At 35.6% G+C, this 22,500-nt stretch overlaps 1 protein-coding gene across 11 annotated transcripts in view; it reads left to right on the forward strand.

Moving 5' to 3' along the window:
* Positions 1–22,500, forward strand: part of LOC136838576 (uncharacterized) — a 211,861-nt gene that overhangs the window by 63,543 nt on the left and 125,818 nt on the right. For all 11 annotated transcript variants that reach the window (XM_067103755.1, XM_067103744.1, XM_067103765.1 and 8 more), the window contains one exon: positions 9,544–9,672. In XM_067103755.1, coding sequence (XP_066959856.1) covers positions 9,544–9,672 — 129 coding nt within the window. The remainder of the gene's footprint in view (positions 1–9,543; positions 9,673–22,500) is intronic.

Below are 22,500 nucleotides of genomic sequence, written 5' to 3' on the forward strand. Positions count from 1 at the left end.
ACAGACGGAGGCCTAAGTGAAGTGGCCTCATATATTAAAACTGTTCGAAAATCCTCGCCGGAAGCCTTTGGATCTCTTATTCTCTTTAGATTCTTTTTGGGGAAGCGCCATGCAATGAGGTACAAGTGAGTCATGATCTGTGATGTTCGATGATTTTATACAATACCGTAGTCGCTAAAAATTATGATGTAAATGGGACGATTTCTCGCCAAAGAGTTCCATTGATGTCTGTTCATTCATTCGAATGTTATGAAATGATATAGTAAAATTCACCATATTTACAAAGCCTTCAATTAAATGACAGCTTAATGTTGCAGGATTATTAGCACTGGATATTAGTTAGGATATGATTGGAACCATATTCTCTTTTATCATACAGTAATGCAGAGTATTAATGGTGAAGACTTATGGTCTTCTTGTATACTTGCATATCTCTCTCTCTTTCTCTCTCTCTCTCTCTCTCTCTCTCTCTCTCTCTCTCTCTCTCTCTCTCTCCATATCAGTTGTGCAAGTCACCAGTTTATGATTCTCCGTCGTATGTAACAAAATAGTGTGAAGTCATTTTCTCAAAGATTTCAGATCTTGCCGGCATAGTAGTTTGCTGTGTTTATCATGACAGGCAAGCCACAACAAACTGGACAGGAGTGGTTATTTAGGATGATTGAGAGGATAACTTATTTAGTTATTGTGGTTTTTCAATTAGGAACGTTGTGGTTTGGCTTCCGAATAATTTTCTCATGGGATTTAATAGCTATTTAGTAGTTCTTGAGACTGTTCAAAATGAGTACATTTTGGTGTAACATTTCTTTATGTACTTCAGGATTAAAGCTTTGACAGTGGGGACAAGATTACTTGTCCCCTGCATTCTTTGAAATATTGGGTACTTTTTTGTGTACACTAGTATTACTCCGCAAAAAACAGACATTACGCAAAGGAGTTCGGTGTCATCTGGTTCATTATGTCATTTTCGTTGCCACGCCTTCGTGACATCTGATAATCATTAATCAGCCCGTGATTAGGTCGCCTGACAGGTAAATCAGGACTTTCATGTTATAAAATATGTGAAGGGGAAGGGCAATACTTAGAGATAAGGATTACCTAATTTGAGGAGCTTGTCAGCGACCTCTTTATTTGCAGAATTGGATAGATCTGTGATAAATTCTAAAAGTTTAATAAGTTTTGGGTTTCTTTGGAAGAAACTGAATATTTTTTTTTACTCTGGAGGTTTCTCTTTATAATTTTTTCCTGAGAAATTTACGAAATTTTTGTTAATGATTAAATACATGCCCTTCATCTTACATACTCAAGGGGTTTTAGGGTCTCATTACGACCTGTTGCCACTCTTGGCCTCAGCTGCATTGATTTGTGGCCCTTGCTTATCATCCATTCCCTTTGGTCTCTTCCCACGTAACTGTCCAACCTCTTCAACATTAACTTTCCCCAGTTCTGAGGTCTCTGGGGCGAGCCAGGTTGAGTCAAAGGTTGCGACACCGTAGTATTTCTTGTTCAGCTACTCATATATTTTGAATTATAGTTGATGCTACAGGTACCAATTCTACCAGCGGAATAAAGCTTCTATAAATAGGATTTATTTTATTTTTGACAATTAATTTCGTCTACGTCTTTTCAATTTTATGCCCACATTGTCTCACACTATTTTAAGAATGTGAGAAATTACTCTCTCTCTCTCTCTCTCTCTCTCTCTCTCTCTCTCTCTCTCTCTCTATATATATATATATATATATATATATATATATATATATATATATATATATATATATATATATATATATATATTTATGGGGCCGTTGTCTGGAAAATCCATTATAACTTTGTACCTGGTAGTTAGCCATCCGTTGGGTGTCGTAGTCAGGATGGACAAAAGGGTACCTTTTCCCAAATCACTTGCTTTAACCATGTGTATAAGCACCTTATATATATATATATATATATATATATATATATATATATATATATATATATATATATATATATATATATATATATATATATGTGTGTGTGTGTGTGTGTGTGTGTGTGTGTGTGTGTGTAGGTAATTATAATAATTTTTACACGTGATTCGTTTATCACACATTACCATAGGTGAAAAAATAAGAGACAGGGCGTAGGTCCTGACCGGTTTCGACTTTATTTCCAAGCCATTGAGGAAGGAATGGCTTGGTAATAAAGTTGAAACCGGTCAGGCATTACATTCTGTCTCTTATTTTTCCACCTGTGGTAATGTGATTTATACACACACACACATATATATGCACACACACACACAGAGTATGTATATATATATATATATATATATATATATATATATATATATATATATATATATATATATATATATATATATATATATATATATATATATATATATATATATATATATATATATATATATATATATATATATATATATATGTGTGTGTGTGTGTGTGTGTGTGTGTGTGTATGAACGAAGCGATCGTAATCTGACCTTGGTCTTTATAGAAGGGATCAAAAGGATTTGACCGTGGACAGACATGCTTTTGAAGTCTGCATAGTCACAATGTGACTGACGTAATACGAAGTCTCAAGTCGCAGAGTCATTCTGTATTCGGTTGTGACGGCTATGATGTTGTCTTGAATAACCTCTTCCGAAATCCTGAGTGGGTGCAGCTGGTATAGGCTAGTCTGACATTTCATTTTAATAGGCTTTTTACACACACATATTATGTATATATATATATATATATATTATATATATTATATATATTATATATATATATATATATATATATATATATATATATATATATATATATATATATATATATATATATATATATATTGCCCTCTTAACTTCTCGAATTCTTCAAACTTTTGGATACGCTTAGACCCAAGCGGGAATCGCCCCTCCCACTCAACTTCAAAAATAAGTAAGACTCATCAGTAGCTCGTCTTCTTTTGCCTGACGCTCTTTCACTATTGCTTTTCCAAGCACTCCACTGTTCCAAAATACCTCTTCCCCCGTCTTCCCAAATTTCCGACAAATACTCATTTTATCATACTGCCGTTTTCAATTCTCTAAGCATAGCCAAACCCCTTATAGCACTTATGAATTAGTCGCATAGATTTGATTCAACACTCAGTGCAAAAGCTTTGCTTGCAACACTCCTTTCCGTTAACATTACTCATGCATACATCCTGCTGCCTCCCTTTCTTCATCTATTCTGTGACTCATCCTGCCACCATTGGTTATATTTGCACTCTAAAATTTGCGAATCATTCACTCTTTTGTAAGTAGATATTACTCATGTTATTCGTTATCATCATTCCTACAGCGCGCAATATTAACATGAAGGAAGCCAAAATGGAAAAGGAGAGGGTCTTGACACTACGCCGTGTTAACTACGGGGTACGAATGTTTATAAGGCGTGTGGGGAGGGGGCCGGGTAGTATAAGCCTCAGACCATGGGTGGGGGAACTATGATTAAAAAGAGGAGCATACCTTGAGGAAGGGAATTATAAGAGTCCTTGGGAGATGGATATCTTTAAATAGCTCCAAGGGCCAAAAAGGAAAGTAAATTGTAAATTAATTCACAAGAAGTAGGCTATGTTTAGTGACGTCACGACTATGGGGATCGCAGTGGTGAAATATATTTTTGGAAAATATTGTATGGAATACGGGAAGAGAGAGAGAGAGAGAGAGAGAGAGAGAGAGAGAGAGAGAGAGAGAGAGAGAGAGAGATTAATGCGTTAGATACCCTTGATGGCGCTGAAGAGAGAAAAGAAAAGAAAAGAAATGGAAAAGGCGATAACTCGTAATTGTTTTTAAGAGACTTTGACCGATAACACCCAACAGGGAAAGGAAGATGGCGGTGATTTTAAGTAAGTTGTAAATGGTGAGTGTGGTGGGGCCTAGATTCTCAGGAGAATTATTTCTGCGCATATTTTTCCCATCGGGAAGGTATTTATTTTCTATATTCGTTTAGACATCATTATTTAGAGTCAAGCGGATAATTTATTGGTCACGAATTTATGAAACGTGAATGAACGGGTATAAGTTTTCAGGGCATCTCAAGAAATGAAGAAATGCGCGTGACGACTCGTTATAGGCCTAATTTTGGTCAAGTCTCTCTCTCTCTCTCTCTCTCTCTCTCTCTCTCTCTCTCTCTCAGGGGCATGTGCGCCAGATATCTTATGTAGGTGAAGTACTTAACTGCGATTACACAATGCAGTTTGATATCTCGTGTTCCTTAAATGTTTGTAAACATCAGTGATACTTTTATCCCCGTTGTACGTAACAGCAGTGATATCTGTTCAGATTTAATTAAAAAGTGCCTGGCGCCGAGGGACAGATTACATATGGGTATGTTGCTTATGATACGCGTGATTGATTGATTAGGAACGTTAGATTACTAAGTGCTTTATGCTCTCAAGTGAACATTTTAAGTGATCTGTAGTTCTTTACATTAGGCTGCAATAAACTGAATCAACTTTTTGTTGTAAACCATTTTAGTGATTAGCTACATTTATTCAAATGCAATTTTACTTCGTTTTGATTACTGTTTATATTTTTTTATTGTGCAGTGTATCTTGAAATAGTGTAAATTTTCTTAAAACGTGCATTTATAAAAATATTAGTATCAGTATTGCTTATTATGTTTTAGCAACAAGAAGTTACAAACACACACACACACACACACACACACACACACATACACATATATATATATATATATATATATATATATATATATATATATATATATATATATATATATATATATATATATATATATATATATATATATATATATATATATATATATATCATATTACTTTCTCACTCAAATGTAACAAAGAACCACTGATTTTATTCCTATTAGAAGCACGTTAAAAGAAGAAGAAGAAGTGTTCTCTCCTAAACAAAATTAAACTTTTTTGTTTCCAAGATGCAGTGCAGTTAAAAATGTGAATAAATCTGCACACCATTCTCAAGTAAACTACTTGCAACAGATGATGAAAATTACAAAGAGCACTCATTCTTACAAAGTAAAAACAAAAAATTAATAGAGAAGTCATCAGTCGCACCTGAGGTTGATCTTCAGGTGAGGAACAGCTGTCTTGGATTAACCAGGTACTGGATTAGCCAGGGGGATTAACATTAATCCCTGGTATTCGTCGGTTCCTTTTAAATCTCCTTCTTATATCTGGTGCAGAATAGGGTCAACGCCATGGATACCCAGAGTTATTAATGTCTGCATTCGTCATCACCATATGCAATAAACCATTTTTCTTAAAAAGGGTTGTTTTTCAAGATATCATAGAAATATAAAATAAATCCCTGGTCACTTCAAGATGTGACAATGAAGGATTGATTATATGTTATAACAGCAGTGACAAAAATAGAAAAATTATAATTGCCTTATTTCATCGGTTTTGAGTCCATGAAATCAGAAAAAATTGTAATAACCTTATTTCATCGGTTTTGAGTCCATGAAATCCCTTTTGAAAAATATCAGTGTAAATGTAATTTTTTTATGCAAGGAGAATAAAAATAAAACATGCTCATGAAAATAACTATCCTTAACATAAATGTGATTCATTTTATTTGGGTCAGACGAGCCAGGAATTAAATACGAGAACAAATCAACATAAATACTCAATCAGAACTATCAGAAGAATAATACTCTTTGTACACCCGATCGAAAAATCACTTTTGAACTGAGTAGACAACTATAATAGTATGGCAAGTTGTAATAATATTGTCTTTAAAACCGTTTTATTGTCCTCATTTTTGCTTCAAAAGGCCCATAAATGAAACAAGGAAATTCTATTTTCTTCATTAACACAGGTAAGAAAAGGCGATATTAATTTAAGCTCGGATGCATGTGTCCGAAAGAGCTTGAAAAGAGAAACTATTTCTGTACCTGGGTTAATTCAGGACAGCTGTTCCACATCTGAAGACCAACCTCGGAATTATATCTCGGGATATATGTTAAGCGAGCAAGTAAGTTGCTTATGTTTGTTTGTTTGTTTTGTGCACACGCACAAACACACACACACATATATGCAATATATACATTATATCTTCTTCGTTTTTTTAACGTGCTTTTATTCCCATTTTTATATGGGGTAAGCACGATGCCTTCTTTGAAGGACTTTGATTTGGCGGTGGGGTAGGCCGTAGCCTCGATCGGCTGCCCTGCCTGACATCGCTTAGACCCCGGTAACGAATGTGTACATGTATTACCGAATCCCCCGCTCCCTTTCTCCCAGCAGCACGAGGAGAACTGGGCGATAGGTCGACAGTTCGAGACGTGTGAGGTGTCTGTTATGTTTTTAGAAGATGTTGGAGTGGCTTTGTTTATGTGTGTATTAGTCTGTAACACCCATTTGCTTTCAGCAAACCTATCTGTTGATTACATACGTAATCCCGGGGTGTCTACACGGATAGCAAAGTGTCCGCCTTCTCTGACTGGTCGGCTGCGGGGATTGAACCCTCGCCACAGGCTTCTATGAAGTCTGTGGTTGCTATTCTACCAACCGAGCCATCGAGGCTCATAATATATATATATATATATATATATATATATATATATATATATATATATATATATATATATATATATATATATATATATATATATATATATATATATATATATATATATATATATATATATATATATATATATATATATATATATATATATATATAAATATAGTATACATATATAATTTGTATACATATAGATAATATGTATATATAAATATATATATATATATATAAATAGATATATTTAAATGTATGTATGTATTAAGCCCCGCCTTTTATAAGGTGCAACCAGCCAAAGGCTGTGACCCTCAAACGCAACCCCATTTGAAAAGAAAAGTGCGTTTAGCAGAGGAAATTGTCTATTAATACAGTTAACGATAGAATTCTGTATGTAATATAATTTGGAGTTATAAGGCCTGTTACTGTAACACTTTCGGGAACTGTGAGGCTATTGTTTAATCTGCTTCCTTCTGACGGGTGAGGAAACGTCAGTTGACCAATGTAATAGTGAGCGTTCTTCAGAGTTACCCCTAAAGAGTTCCGTTTTCTTCGTTGCAGCCATGCCCGATTACTCGTTTTCTTTGAGAACTTTTCGTGAATAACTTGGGGATTCTCTCTCTCTCTCTCTCTCTCTCTCTCTCTCTCTCTCTCTCTCTCTCTCTCTCTCTCTCTCTCTCTCTCTCTCTCTCTCTCTCAGAGGAGAGTACCATGACATTTTGAGGTCCGGGATTTAAGCTCAGAAAAGGATCTCTCTTTGCTGTGGTGACGGACTATAAAAGTATTAAACGGCTGTTATTATTAACTTGAAATTATACGTTAATACCAAACCTGCTCAAAGTCAAGTTGTACGTGAGTAAACCAGTCTTATTTCGTCTGCTGCCTTTCGTGGCTGAGAAATCTGTCGTGTCAGAATTATCAGTTTTGCCCAATGTCTGGCAAAAGCTTGAAAGTCAGAAATGACATGTATAGAAACAAGACAGCGGAATTTTACCAATGGTTAAAATGTTTCGACCATTAGAAGGTGGGTAACGTGACCTCGCCCTTATACTCAGGATGCGGTTCTAATCCTGCTACGGACTTTAGAATTTCTTCTTAATCTTCCGTTTGGGTGTGAGGCTCTGTAGTGACAAGCATATCCAAACTGTGTGAAAATTAGAGAAGTTAAGAGGGCATTGTGGATTGTGGCTATTACATTTACATACGTGTCTGGTAAAAAGTCCCTAGTAGATTGTATATATAAATATATGTATACAGTATATATAATGTATATTTGTATATAAATATATATATATATATATATATAAATATATATATATATATATATATATATATATATATATATATATATATATATAGAGAGAGAGAGAGAGAGAGAGAGAGAGAGAGAGAGAGAGAGAGAGAGAGAGAGAGAGAGAGAGAGAGAGAGAGAGCCCTACTGACATTAGAAATTATTTATACATTCATTGGGTATGATGGACTTTGAACAGTTAACTTTGAGCATGAAGTAAATGAAATAATGTAAACAGCGATAACGAAGGAATACTTACCTTAGGGGCTTGAAAAGAATGGGATAACTGGACGAAGACTTTTGGGTGTCAGACATTTTGCCAGTGAGATATGAGTTGTTAAAAACTCTGAAAGATTTAAAACAATTTCATCAAATGGCCTCTGGGAAATTCCGTCACTAGTGTCTTTCTTACCTGTGCTTTATCCTCCACAAATATCCACTCATCTCCAGCCTTCCTTCTCATAGTTCTCATCCACGTAGGTGTGGGTCTTCCTACTCTTCTGGTGCCCACAGGAACCCAGCTCACGCTGTCAGGTACTGTTCGCCCAGGAATTGTACGAAGGACGGGGCCAAGCCATCTCCATCTCCCGTTGAACATTATTTCATTTACTTGTGGAACTTCCGTATTTTCATTTGTGGTATATATCATTTCCAACTTCATCGTGCCGTCTGACTGAGATTCATTAAACATTATTCTCAAATCAACAGAACCTTTTAAATATAGCCTGCTGTCATCCCATGGTTCCTGTCTGATTTCCAAACCTGGTTCTGCCTCTCTCTATTTCGATTTGCCTTTTTTACCCTTCCATTAAATTCCAAATCAAGGAAACGTGTTCAAGACTTCATTGTTCGTAAACATTTGAAAGATTCATTTTAATTAATCCATTTCTCCATCTAACGTCATTTCATCCATTTGTCTATACTCGGTTCTCATTACTCCTGTTTTTAGATTTTTTTGAGGTCAACTCTGTAGATATATGAAACATTCTATATTGGTGCTGATGTTGCAAGTAATCTGTACACTAATTAGAATATTGTAACGGGAAGCCCTAACATACAGGAATCCAGTTAATGAGCGCACAAGTATAACTTGGCTAATGGACTACTTGATATTACCTTGTCTACTACTATTCGACTGGGATCTTCCAAACCCTAATATTATATATATATATTTTATATATATATATATATATATATATATATATATATATATATATATATATATATATATATAAGGTAAAAATCACTGAAAAATGCAAGAATTACGATAACTAGTTTTATCAAAGTAAACAAAGTTACAAAAACATACAAGCTACAAATGATGTAGGTAGACCTGGACTTTGGACCGGTTAGTAGTTTAAAATTAAATTTTAGCATACGGATAATCATCACTACTGCATACAACATATGCAGCTTGTAGTTTTTTACAGAAATAAAAAAAAATAAAACGACATAAAGGTAAAGTCAGCTGTTTAACAACATGAACGTACAAGAGGTGCACGTATCTTTATACATTTCTTGTACCATCGATCACTGAGTTCACTTTTAACACTCAGGGTACGTAGCAGGTAGCAGTCCTGAACTGCGTACAGTACCTGTAATCCAGGATTATTACGTAAATATAAACATATAACATAATACATGAAATAAGTCTTTTCTTTGTTTCTACTGAAATGGTTGTTTCTCTTCTTCTTCACAGGGATTGTGATAGGGCAGGACTTGTCCCATGATGGGGTAGCAGAATTTTTCCAGCGAGAGGGGTACCACAGTTACATAAAACTTGCCTCTCTTCAGGCGTATCGGAATTACAGCACGACTGAGGCCCCTGGTAAGTACCCTGTCAATCACCTGTCATTTTCTTTTTCGCTGGTGAAGACAACGTATCATCTCTGCTTCCGGACTTGGGCATGATACGTCTTCAGAGACATTCCTTGTGTAAGCACCTGTCTCAGACCTCTCATTTGCTTAGTTATTTTATATCGAACAGCTCTTGACATTTAAGGAAACCCGATGATAAAGGTGATAAATAATGCAGAGATGAGGGTAAGTACGTGATACCGAACAAAGAAACGGCATGAAACGAAGCATTGCCTCAGGTCCAACCACTGCGGTGAAACCTTGCCCAGTATTTGTGCCCGTATCCAGATGACTAGAAAGTGAGAGAGACGTCTACTAGTTTTAACCGAGCCTGACATCACAAGGACGAACATAGAGCCTCGGTGAACCACTTGCTAAATTGCTCTTAGAATGATTATTTAAGGATTAAACCTTATTTTTAGAGTGCAACCGTATTTGGATTGTTCTTGACCATATTTTGTGATAGAGCAGATCCATGTTTGACTCGACTAAGTGCTCAAAGTACCGTATGTAGATTAATGGATATTGGGAGACATACGGGATTCTGATCTGAGTTGCCACTTAGGAATTGTATTTAGCTCGTTAAATTCAATTACAGGGAATGGTTTTCACAGGTCAGGATCAGCGTTATTTCATAACTCCTCTCTCTCTCTCTCTCTCTCTCTCTCTCTCTCTCTCTCTCTCCCCAAATACCAGCGTAGCTTTCAATAATGGAATTAGATTACAGTGCCGTGTAAATCGAGAGAGGAGAAAAGGCAGTAATCTGAGTTGATGATAGCCTTGGTAAAGGGAGCATTACCAAAGGTAAAGTGTTCGCCTGAAAAAAGGTTGGGAGAACTGGAAGGAGAATAAATAAGAAGAAATAGGAAGTTTGCCTGCATAAACAAATGATTTTTGCTTGCTGCTCACTTTGGGCGTTTTTTTTTTTAGTTTATTTCTTTATTTACTTTGTAAATAAAGTTTTCGTGGATTTTTTTTTTATTAAACAGGCTGTGATTTGCATAGTTTTTATTCCGCCTTCAATATCCTACGGCTATTATTTATCGCGTAACTTTGGGAATTTTTGTAGCACTAAGAAAATTAGAAGTATTTTATCCCAAAAAGAAGGAACCTAGTTTCAAATTTAAGTGTGGAGGACGATAAGCGTAAGAACCCACGTCGGGAACACATTTGAGTTTACTACAGATTAAAATTCTATTCAAATAAATCCCTAATAGACTCATGATAGTTAGCACCACCACCGCCCAGTTTTTCTGTCTTCGCCTTTCGATGCTACGTACATGTGCTGCGAAGTCGTGCTTCGGGAACGTTATCTTTCTAAGAATTTCGTTATGCCGTTATTCATTTCGTTTCCCTGGTGTTTTATGACCTTGTGAGTGTAAAGTCAGAGTCCGCCTACTTGTTCGTTCGTATTAACATCGAGGAAGTTAGGTGGAATCACTACGAGACACCTCTGCCTGTGGCATTTGAAATTGCGAGGCTGAAGTATATTTTTAATCTGCAGTGTTTTGATTGCTTATGATTTCCTCGTGTTGACGACGCGTCGAGGATCTTTGATGACAGGTCGGGGACAGTTCGGTGATCAAATCCGCCTATCTGGACTCGACTACCTTCTCGAAAATGCAGTCTTGCTTTGTTCATTTGCGGTATTACTCTTTATTTTTCATTAGTTGTATCACTGGACAATCATCTTTGATAAAGAGGAGATGGTCTTAGCAGTGAAGATTTTTGTTAATTAGTTGCAGATTTAATATAAAGTCGTTCAAGATAAGCATCCATAAAATCTCATCATCAGCTAGTTTCTTTGCGATCATATCAACGGAAAACAAATATTATTGCATCGTCCTCTGTATTTAAAATGTTTTTTTTATCACCCCTCCATAATTCTCAACGAAAACTTGTGTATTTACTTTTATATGTACTTTAATCTCTCTGTTGGGGAGGTGTGAAACTTTTGTACAAACAAATCTCTCTCTCTCTCTCTCTCTCTCTCTCTCTCTCTCTCTCTCTCTCTCTCTCTCTCTCTCAACTTTGCACTTGCACTTTGCAGAAAGGAAAATTGCTTCTACGAACTTGAAGCCTGGTAAATAAAATCTGCCTTTAAACAGAACTCAGTAAAATGAGAAAATAATTGGCATCTTTTCCTTGAAGAATAGATGAAATCCCCCGGAGACAGTCTCGCCTTGCTCTCCTTTTCACGAGTTTCGTCAAATTTCGTTTTCATGGACAAGGTCTTTCTCTCTCTCTCTCTCTCTCTCTCTCTCTCTCTCTCTCTCTCTCTCTCTCTCTCTCTCTCTCTCTCTCTCTCTCCTGGTTATTGTTTGAATTATGCTTTAGCTACATAAGCACAGAACACCGTAGTGTGACTCATCTCAATTTAAGTGAGTCTCTCTCTCTCTCTCTCTCTCTCTCTCTCTCTCTCTCTCTCTCTCTCTCTCTCTCCCCTGGTTATTGTCTGAATTACGCTTTAGTTAGCTTCGTAAGTACAGAATATCGTGGGTGTGATTCATCTCAATTTAAGTGAGTCTCTCTCTCTCTCTCTCTCTCTCTCTCTCTCTCTCTCTCTCTCTCTCTCTCTCTCTCTCTCTCTCTCTCTCCTGGTTATTGTCTGAATTACGCTTTAGTTAGCTTCATAAGTACAGAATATCGTGGGTGTTATTCATCTCAATTTAAATGAATTTCTCTCTCTCTCTCTCTCTCTCTCTCTCTCTCTCTCTCTCTCTCTCTCTCTCTCTCTCTCTCTCTATTCTTGGTTATTATTCTAATCGCGCTTTTGCTAGCTTCATAAACAGAATTTCAAGAGTCTGATTCATCTCAGTTTAAATAAGAGTCTCTCTCTCTCTCTCTCTCTCTCTCTCTCTCTCTCTCTATCTATCTCTCTCTCTCTCTCTCTCTCTTTTAGTTATTACTTTTATTGTACTCTCTTTAGCTTCTAATTACCGAATATCATGAGTCTGATTCATCTCAATTTAAATACGATTCTCTCTCTCTCTCTCTCTCTCTCTCTCTCTCTCTCTCTCTCTCTGTAACCCGTCGATGACCATGGTTATTTCCACACCAGTTTTTGTATATCTACCAGTCGTTTCATATGTTTCGTGCATCTTCTGTTTATTTCTATTATATTTTCTGCAATGTACCATATTTAACCCGCCTGCCCTCCCCCGCCCTTCCCCGGTCATTTTAAGAAGGAATACGTGTTGTTAATATCTCGTTCGCGACGTTTGCTGTGACCGAGGGAAAAAAGCCTTAAAAAGTGGTTCGCCTCACAGTCGGTAATTTTTCGCTCTCTTCCTGGTAATCATTTTCCATACGTAATCATTTTCCGTTTTCTGGGAATACAGGAATTAGGTCACGGTTCTGCGAGTTGATCGTTCATTTTCATTATCCGTTCGTTTGGAAGCCGATCATTTATTTGACATTTTGCATCAATATTTTTCAGGCGGTCACTTCAGCGAATTACCAGACGAGTGTCTGTTTTCGCCTGAATTTCTCTCTTAAAGTGTTCTTGATATTGTAGTGGTATAATTGCTATGAAATCTCTAAATTGTTCTTTATGTTGTAGTGGTATAATTACGATGAAATCTCTAAGTTGTTCTTGATATTGTAGTTGTATATTTATGATGAACTTCTAAATTATTCTTGATTTGTGGTGGTATAATTACGGTGTAATCTCTACATTGTTCTTGATATTGTGGTGGTATAATTACGATGAAATCTCTAAATTGTTCTTGATATTGTAGTGGTATAGTTACGATGAACTCTCTAAATTGTTCTTGATACTGTGGTGGTTTAATTATGATGAAATCTCTAAATTGTTCTTGATATCGTAGTGGTATAATTACGATGAAACCTCTAAATTGTTCTTGATATCGTAGTGGTATAATTACGATGAAAGCTCTAAATTGTCCTTTATATTGTAAGTGGTATAATTACGATGAAATCTCTAAATTATTCTTGACATCGTATTAGTTTAATTACGATGGAATCTCTACATTGTTCTTGATATCGTAGTGGTATAATTACGATGAAATCTCTACATTGTTCTTGATATTGTAGTGGTATAGTTACGATGAACTCTAAATTGTTCTTGATATTGTAGTGGTTTAATTACGATGAAATGTCTACATTGTTCTTGATATTGTGGTGGTATAATTACGGTGAAATCTCTAAATTGTTCTTGACCTTGTAGTGTTATAATTACGTTAAATGTCGATGCTCGCCATACTGAACTCTGCTACTTGACTCCCGCTTAGTGCATATTCAAAATATTTCTTGTACCGAGCGGTGAATTTGTTCCAGGGTCTTCCAGCATACTTATGCTAACTCGTTGTGTAGGTCGGTGTTTGGCGTTGTCTTCTATGACATTTCCCGATTTGCACTGCGAATTCCTTTATCCATAGAAGGGACCTGCCTCTCCTTTCACCCTCGCCAGCAGGAGGGCCTTGTCTTGGGGTCCCGAGGTGGAATTGATAATGCAGTCAGATACAAACTGTTACTTTTCAACTTCCGAGGTCTTTTGTTTATGGGGATTTGAGATTCGCGTGTAGATTCCTCCTTTCTAATTTTGTTTTCCTTTTGAATAAATCCTAAAATGTGTAACAAAATACTTCATTTGTGTTTGGGGATTAAAGAGTGAATTTTTGTCTTGTATTTTTGAGATTAAAAAGTAAATTTTTCTGTCATGTCCTTTGGGGATCAAAAAGTGAATTTTTCTTTCGTGTCTTTTTGTCATTAAAAAGTGAACTTTTCTGTCATGTCTTTTTGTTTAAAAAGTAAATTTTTCTGTCATGTCTTTTGGGGATTAAAAAGTAAATTTTTCTGTCATGTCCTTTGGGGATTAAAAGGATTTAAAGGTTAATTTTTTGTCATGTCTCTTAGGGATTAAAAAGTAATTTTTTCTGTCATGCCTTTAGGAGATTAAAAGTTAATTTTTCTGTCATGTCTTTTGGGGACTAAAAAGTTAACTTTTCTGTCATGTCTTTTTGGGGTTAAAAAGTGAATTTTCTGCCATGTCTTTTGGGGATTAAAAAGTGAATTTACTGTCATGTGTTTTGGGGATTGAAAAGTGAATTTTTATGTCATGTCTTTTGGGGATTAAAAAGTCAATTTTTCTGTCTTGTTTTTTGGGGATTAAAAAGTCAATTTTTCAGTCACGTCTCTTGCGGATTAAAAAGTAAGTTTTTCTGCCATGCCTTTTGAGGATTAAAAAGTTAATTTTTCCGTCATGTCTTATGGGGATTAAAAAGTTAATTTTTCTGTCATGTCTTTTAAGGATTAAAAGTGAATTTTCCTGTCATGACTTTTGGTCTTTTGGAGGTGTAAAAGTGAATTTTTGTGTCATGTCTTTTGGGGATTAAAAAGTAAATTTTTCTGTCCTGTTTTTTGGGGAGTAAAAAGTGAATTTTTTTGTCATGTCTTTTGTAGATTAAAAGGTGAATTTTTGTGTCATGTCTTTTGGGGATTAAAAAGTGAAATTTTCTGTCATGCCTTTTTGTGAGTAAAAAGTGAATTTTTTGCCATGTCTCTTTGGGATTAAAAAAGTTAATTTTTCTGTCATGCCTTTTTGGGATTAAAAAGTTAATTTTTCTGTCATGTCTTTTTGGGATTAAAAGTTAGTTTTTTGCCATGTCTCTTGGGGATTAAAAAGTGAATCTTTCTGTCATGTCTTTTCAGGATTAAAAGTGAATTTTTCTGTCATGTCTTTTGAGGATTAAAAGTTAATTTTTCTGGCATGTCTTTTCAGGATTAAAAGTGAATTTTTCTGTCATGTCTTTTCAGGATTAAAAGTTAATTTTTCTGTCATGTCTTTTCAGGATTAAAAGTGAATTTTTCTGTCATGCCTTTTTGGGATTAAAAAGAGATTTTCTTTATGTCCCGTCCTTTGGGAATTAAAAAGTGAATTTTTCTGTCATGTCTTTCGGGAATTAAAAAGTGAATTTTTCCGTCATGTCTTTTGGGATTAAGAGGTAAATTTTTCTTTCATATCTTAACTATCGATATCGTTATTACTTGCTTAGCAGTTGCATTAGGTATACTTCTTGAGGAACACTCCGTGGAATACATAATTCTTAAGTGGTCGTTCTCTAGGTTATTCCTTCGTATAGAACTCTTAAAGGAGCAACGTTCTTTCCTCATATAAGACCTGGAAGTGACGAAATGCTCATGCTTGAATTGCGGTGCTTCATGTTTCACCACTGCTTAGCCTTGTGTGGGTGTGCGAGGAATTTGATTAGAAATTATCAGTCGTTGAATCGCTTCACTGTTATGGAAACTGACCTGCAAGATAGACGTGCAACAGATTATTATTATTATTATTATTATTATTATTATTATTATTATTATTATTATTATTATTATTATTATTATTAAAAAGGATGGCTACATTGTGCGAATTTATCTTTTGTTTAGTCTTCTCAAAATAAGATTAATTCTCACGATGCAGCCATCATCTTTTAACAGGACATGCTTAAGAGATGGTCTACTTCCTTTTCATATTATTATTATTATTATTATTATTATTATTATTATTATTATTATTATTATTATTATTATTATTATTATTATTATTTTAGTAAAACGGGTTTCCCCATAAGTCCGGAATCGTATTTGTTCATAATATTTTATCCTGTTTTGTAAATCTGAATCGTCGGACTGTCTTCAACTAAGTTCTAACCAGTTTTTCTTCATATATATATATATATATATATATATATATATATATATATATATATATATATATATATATATATATATATATATATATATATATATATATATATATATATATATATATATATATATATATATATATATATATATATATATATACACACATACACACCACAATGTAGGGCAAAATTTCCTTTTAGATTCGTGTTCAGTATTTAGACGGTTACAAATCATTTATAGGATTTTTATTTATTTATTTATTTTATTTATTTATTTATTTTTTTTATTTTTTTGCTTTTAAGGAAACAGAAGCCTTGGATAAGTATCGACAGGTTGATGCTGGACACAGCCTCTCAAAGCTTTCTTCCTCTCTTTATCCCATCTTTGCTTCTCTTCCTTATTTTCTTTCATAATTTGTTTCGAATAGTTGTCATATATACTCTTCGTACCCCACGACAACAATAGTGTTGCGCAGATAGTATGTTATCCGCAAATGTTTCTTTTTTTTCCTCAATGCAAAGGCCAAAGGGACGACAAGGGCCGTTGAACAACAGCGATGTTTTAGCTGCAAGTGACCCAAGGCCTTCTTGAAAGACGGGTGAGGCTACCTATCACGGAAAACAGGACCAGAGATCATGTCAGTGATTGCAGCAGAAGCAAAGAAGCAGCAGTCACAAAACAGGATTTTTGTGATTGTTTATTTCCATTTACTAAACAGTGGTCAATTGAGAGGACTCTGTCCTTCGTCTGCAAAGAACAGGGTCGGAAGTGGTACCCAAAAATAGGAAATTGCGAGAAACCTTGCAGTAGGGGAATGTCAATGTTGATAACAATTATTTTTCTCTTGATTCAATTCTTTCGAGAAAGGAGGTGAGGAGAGAATCACCCACATATGACAACAATATTCCAAATAGAGAAATTTACTTGCTTGGATTTAAAATTAACTGTTGACATCAAGACATAACGACTAGTCTTGCATATATATTTTTTAAAATGTAGTTGCGGCCTATGTGATTGTACCTAGACAGATTTGACGCAACCTTATTCTAAATTGAGAGGTTTAATTAGTGCGCCAAACAGAATGACAAATCTGGTGTGTAGACTGGACAGAAAAATAGGTTATAACCTCTTTCAAAAAGCATTTAAGTTTTAGTAGTTGTAATAACCCTCGTGGGATATGGTCCCAGAATCAGAACTTGAGGAATAATAAAAGAGTGATAAAGAATTCGAGACGGCTGGATGGTTGAATATTATTGTCGACAAAGCACTAATAAAAGAAGTTGACAGGGAAAGGTCGAAGATAGAAAGGAGGAAGTGTAGGCAAGGGAACAAATCCTTGAAGAACTCGACAAGAAATGGTGAAGGGAAACATCCCCCTAGGTACAGAACTATTTGATAAAATAACACAAATAAGGTTGACAGGAGGAAGGTTGAAGGTTCGGCTTGAGGAGCCTTATGCCAGACTCTGTTGAACCCTTAGATATTTAAGGGGTGACGTCAAAAACTTCTAAACAACGCTGGTACAACCAAATATCTCGAGGAGGGATGGTCATCATCTTGGCAAGTGCTGTTCTGTGTTTATGATTTATTTATTACATATATTATTTACTGTTCTTTGCCAAGTATACAGTATACGTCCACTACCTAGAAATTCTTACAATTCATGAAGTAGGGACAGTAAAAAAAATTCATACACTCAATTATATGCTGACACTCGATGCGTGACTGCCAGTGACAGACACGAAACACGAGCAGTATTTCGAAATTTATCGAACAACGTAAATTACTGGAATCAAGAAGACGATTTAGCGGAAGATCTCTTGCCGAGAAGAATAGCCTGGTTTCGAGAAATAATTTCATGATTGCAAGGTGCTCTATTAAGAGCTGATTACCTGGGAAAAAGGACTAGAACTTATCCTGCCACGCCGTAACCGCTGAGGTAAATCCTACTGGAATTCACGGAAATCTTCTCCCGCCCAGACCTTGATCTCGAGTCGTGATTTATCTCACGATTAACTTGAAATATTGGAAGGCGCCATGCGTGAGCGACATGGATCTCTCTCTCTCTCTCTCTCTCTCTCTCTCTCTCTCTCTCTCTCTCTCTCTCTCTCTCCTGACCTTTTGAATTTCGTCACTGGTGATGTATGGAGGTCAGTAATCTCTCTCTCTCTCTCTCTCTCTCTCTCTCTCTCTCTCTCTCTCTCTCTCTCTCTCTACACACTTACGCATAATGATTTCATTTGTTACGTTTTTGTGCAAAATTGATTTACAACGTTTGCAATAAAGTCATTCATTCCCGTTTTCCGAGAGGAACCTCTCTGGTCGTTTCCTGTGTAATAAAAAGTTGTTCGTGCGTGAATCAGGTTTAATCTAGTTCTCTCCTGGATAAGTATCCATTCTCGCAAGAAGTAGGGTGTTAAATTCAAGGATTATCAGTGATAACGATAAGGTTAATGTCAGTTTCGACTGTTGCGAAGTGATACTGTATTCCTTATTTCTTATCCAGTACAGTATAATATATACATGTATATATATGTGTGTGCGTGTATGATGTATGTATGTATTTATATATACATACATGTATATATATATGTGTGTGCACACACACACACACACACATATATATATATATATATATATATATATATATATATATATATATATATATATATAAAATTATGTACTGTTCTTTAATTGCCAATGTAAGGCGAACTTCACTATAATGTATACTGTAAGTTTAGAATATTGCGAAATGTTAATATATTCCCTATTTCTTATCGAATACAATACAAATCATACATATATATATATATATATATATATATATATATATATATATATATATATATATATATTATATATATATATATATATATATATATATATATATATATATATATTATATATATATATATATATATATATATATATATATATATATATATATATATATATATATATATGTAATACAGATACATATATAAATTTATATTTATATATCTATATGTATATATGTATAATATCGTACAATTATTTAATTGTTAATGTAAAGTGAACTGCACTGTAATACAGACTGATCTTGTGCCCCACTTGTTTCGTTGCTGGCAGTGGGCATGTCAGTTCTCCGTTCATGCGAATTGTTCGTTTAATTGAAGGTAAGAGTTTTTTCTTTGGTTATTCGGTATGCTCGGTATGTGTTGCATGTGGTCAGACAGAGAGTGCCTTTAGCCTTCATTATTGAGGACGGGTCCCCGCAGTTAGGAAAGGACGGAAGATATTATTTTGTAGATTTAAATGTTCTGTGGATTAAAAAGAGGGAAACAGTGCGGAATGCGGTTGCTGTCTTTTATGGAAAGGAATTTGGTGTTGGACTAAGATTCTCGTCAATAAAATATATCAGTTCGACCTTCCTTGCGTTAAATAGATGGTTTTTAAATGTAAATATGTGTTCAAATGTGAATCTTAATCATGCTGACTTTGTAGTGTAACTTTATTTAATCTTCGTGTTTCCGTATATTTTTTTAGCAACTTTTAATGCCTTTTGAGTATGTTTTTAAATGTTCTTGAACATTATTACGACGATGACTTTTCTTGACAGGGATAATTTTTCTGATCTTGAAAGATTTCGCCAAGTTAATTCAGTCGTTTTAGTTTTCTGTAAAAGAAAACTGTTGTGCAGGCTTTGTCTGTCCGTCAGCACTTTATTCTGTCCGGACTTTTTCTGTCCGCACTATTTCTGTCCGGCCTCAGATCTTATAAACTACCAAGGCTAGAGGGCTGCAAATTGGTATGTTGATCATCCAACCTCCAATCATCAAACATACCAAATTGCAGCCCTCTAGCCACAGTAGTTTTTATTTTATTTAAGGTTGAAGTTAGCCAAAATCGTGCTTCTGGGAACTATATAGGATAGGCCACCACCGGGCCGTGGTTAAAGTTTCATGGGCCGCGGCTCATACAGCAATATACCGAGACCATCGAAAGATAGATCTCTTTTCGATGGCTTTGATTATACGCTTTAGCGGCTGTACAGAAAACTCGATTGCGCCGATAAAACTTCGGCGCATTTTTTACTTGTTTTTAATGGAATTGCTTCATTAGAATAGATCCCTCACACGATTTAAATTTAAATTTAATTTTCTGTTCATGATCACAAATATCTCATTCAATAATAATTTATTTTCTGTGATTACAAAGTGTTCAAGAGAGACACTTAAGTAAAAAAGGAGAAAGTGAAAGAGATTTTTAAACACTGCAAAGGTGTTCATTTATAAATAAATCTTTTCCTCGTATCTCGAAATGTCCATCTGTTACTAAATAAAGCGGCGTTAGACGACTAGAGGCGATGTTTTTTCTTCCAGTGTCAAAACAAGATGCTCATATGTCTCTGTGATACGATTATCAGCGGCCTGTAAAAACTGGATTTCAGGGAATTATTTACGCTGACGACTGCAGACTTCTTTGAAGGCATTGTTTGCTTAATTTGCCTGCCATTTTGTCGAAGGAAAATGTGGCCTTGAGTGTGTTGCTAGGGAAAAGTTTCAGATAATGTGGGCACTGTTTCTTCATGGGCAACTTGTGCATCGAAATGATAAATAGTGGAAAGTGAACTTCTTCATCTAGACCAGGCCATTAATAGGTTGTTGGGGTGGGGTGGGATGGGTTGGGGTGGGGAGGCAGTGCTGTGAATTCTAGGTCCTTACTTAGGAGAAAGCGATATACCAGTCCCTTGAAAGCCAGATTGTGAAACTTTGGAATACATAGGCAACGAGAGATTCCCAAAGCTTAGAAACAAGTGGGAAGTAAGAGCCAACGGAGTTGAGTTTTCAGATGTAAAATAGAGAAAAAACCCGAAACGAGGTTTGAGAATGGGAAATACTGTCACACTTCTCAGTAGTCACGATAAAGGTTAATGAATGACTGAATAATTCATATCTTATTTGGCTTGTGGGGAGTGCTTACATTATAGATAAAAGCTTTTAATACGCACATTGAATATTTTACAGACGTCCCGGTGCTTCTTAGTTTACTGTATATTCTTTTATACTACTTTACTGTTTTTACAAAATGTTGAATCTGATATTTTCGTTCCCAGTTACCTTTATCTTTGTAAGGTGTTCCGTCTTGACGCAAGATCTTCTCGAATATAGTAAGGCCAAAATGGAAAAATTGTCGCGAGGCTTCATGTCACAAGACTTTCTTCTGTAGTTAAAAATGATTGGGTGTTGTCGTCCAGGAATCCAAATAAGGACACAGGCCATGGGCTCACATTTACCACCACATTGTTGTCACATTTGAAAGGGAAATGGGACACTTTTAAAGTAATCCCCAATATTTATTTTGGCTTAACATTTAGACAAATGCAACCACAATCCGAATGAGATTCGATTTGTTTTATTTCTTATTTTCTTGGCGGGCGTCCCACGCGTTCTTGTAGAAGACAGTCATGGAAGGAGAAAGTGTTATGCCCCAATGACTTTTGTACACTCAGACTCACCAGTAAACCGCTTGCGTGCTTCCAGACAGTGTAATTAAACATGGACATGAATAATTATGTGGCGGTGCGCGCGCGCGCGCCTGTGTTTTTACTTGGGAGGGGGATGGAAAGTTTTCCGAGTGTGACATCCCTAATTATCTGATAATTGTTAGTCTATCGCGCACAATAGCCCGGAAGTTCGATCCCTCCCTCACATGAGATTTGCCATTCAGTTGGAGGTCAGATCCTGTGTGACCACCAGAAAACATCGCGGTTTCTAGTTTGTCAACAGTACTTTGTCAACTGGATATGTCAGGTTTAACAGTCTTTTGAATCGTTTCTTTTGCATTTGTCGTTGTTTTATAGTTTAGCTCAGTGGGGTTCTGATTTCCTTATGTACTCCATCGCAACTTGCAACACTCAGAATGATGAGTTAATGGTTTTACAATTTCCAAACCGACACACGTGTGACGGTCGTAAGAAAAAACGTTGGGAAACTTCTTTTTAAAAAAAAATGTATAGTGTGTGGGCTTAAGATTTTTTTTTTGAGAGCCTCGCTCTGCCTCTTTGGCCCACCCCTCCCGACATGATCCCCCATCCCCACCCACACCCCCGGATTTTGGGCTGTGGGCCCCTGACCTTCCATCGGAATAG

The sequence above is a fragment of the Macrobrachium rosenbergii genome, chromosome 5 (assembly GCF_040412425.1).
Source record: "Macrobrachium rosenbergii isolate ZJJX-2024 chromosome 5, ASM4041242v1, whole genome shotgun sequence".
NCBI lineage: Eukaryota > Metazoa > Arthropoda > Malacostraca > Decapoda > Palaemonidae > Macrobrachium > Macrobrachium rosenbergii.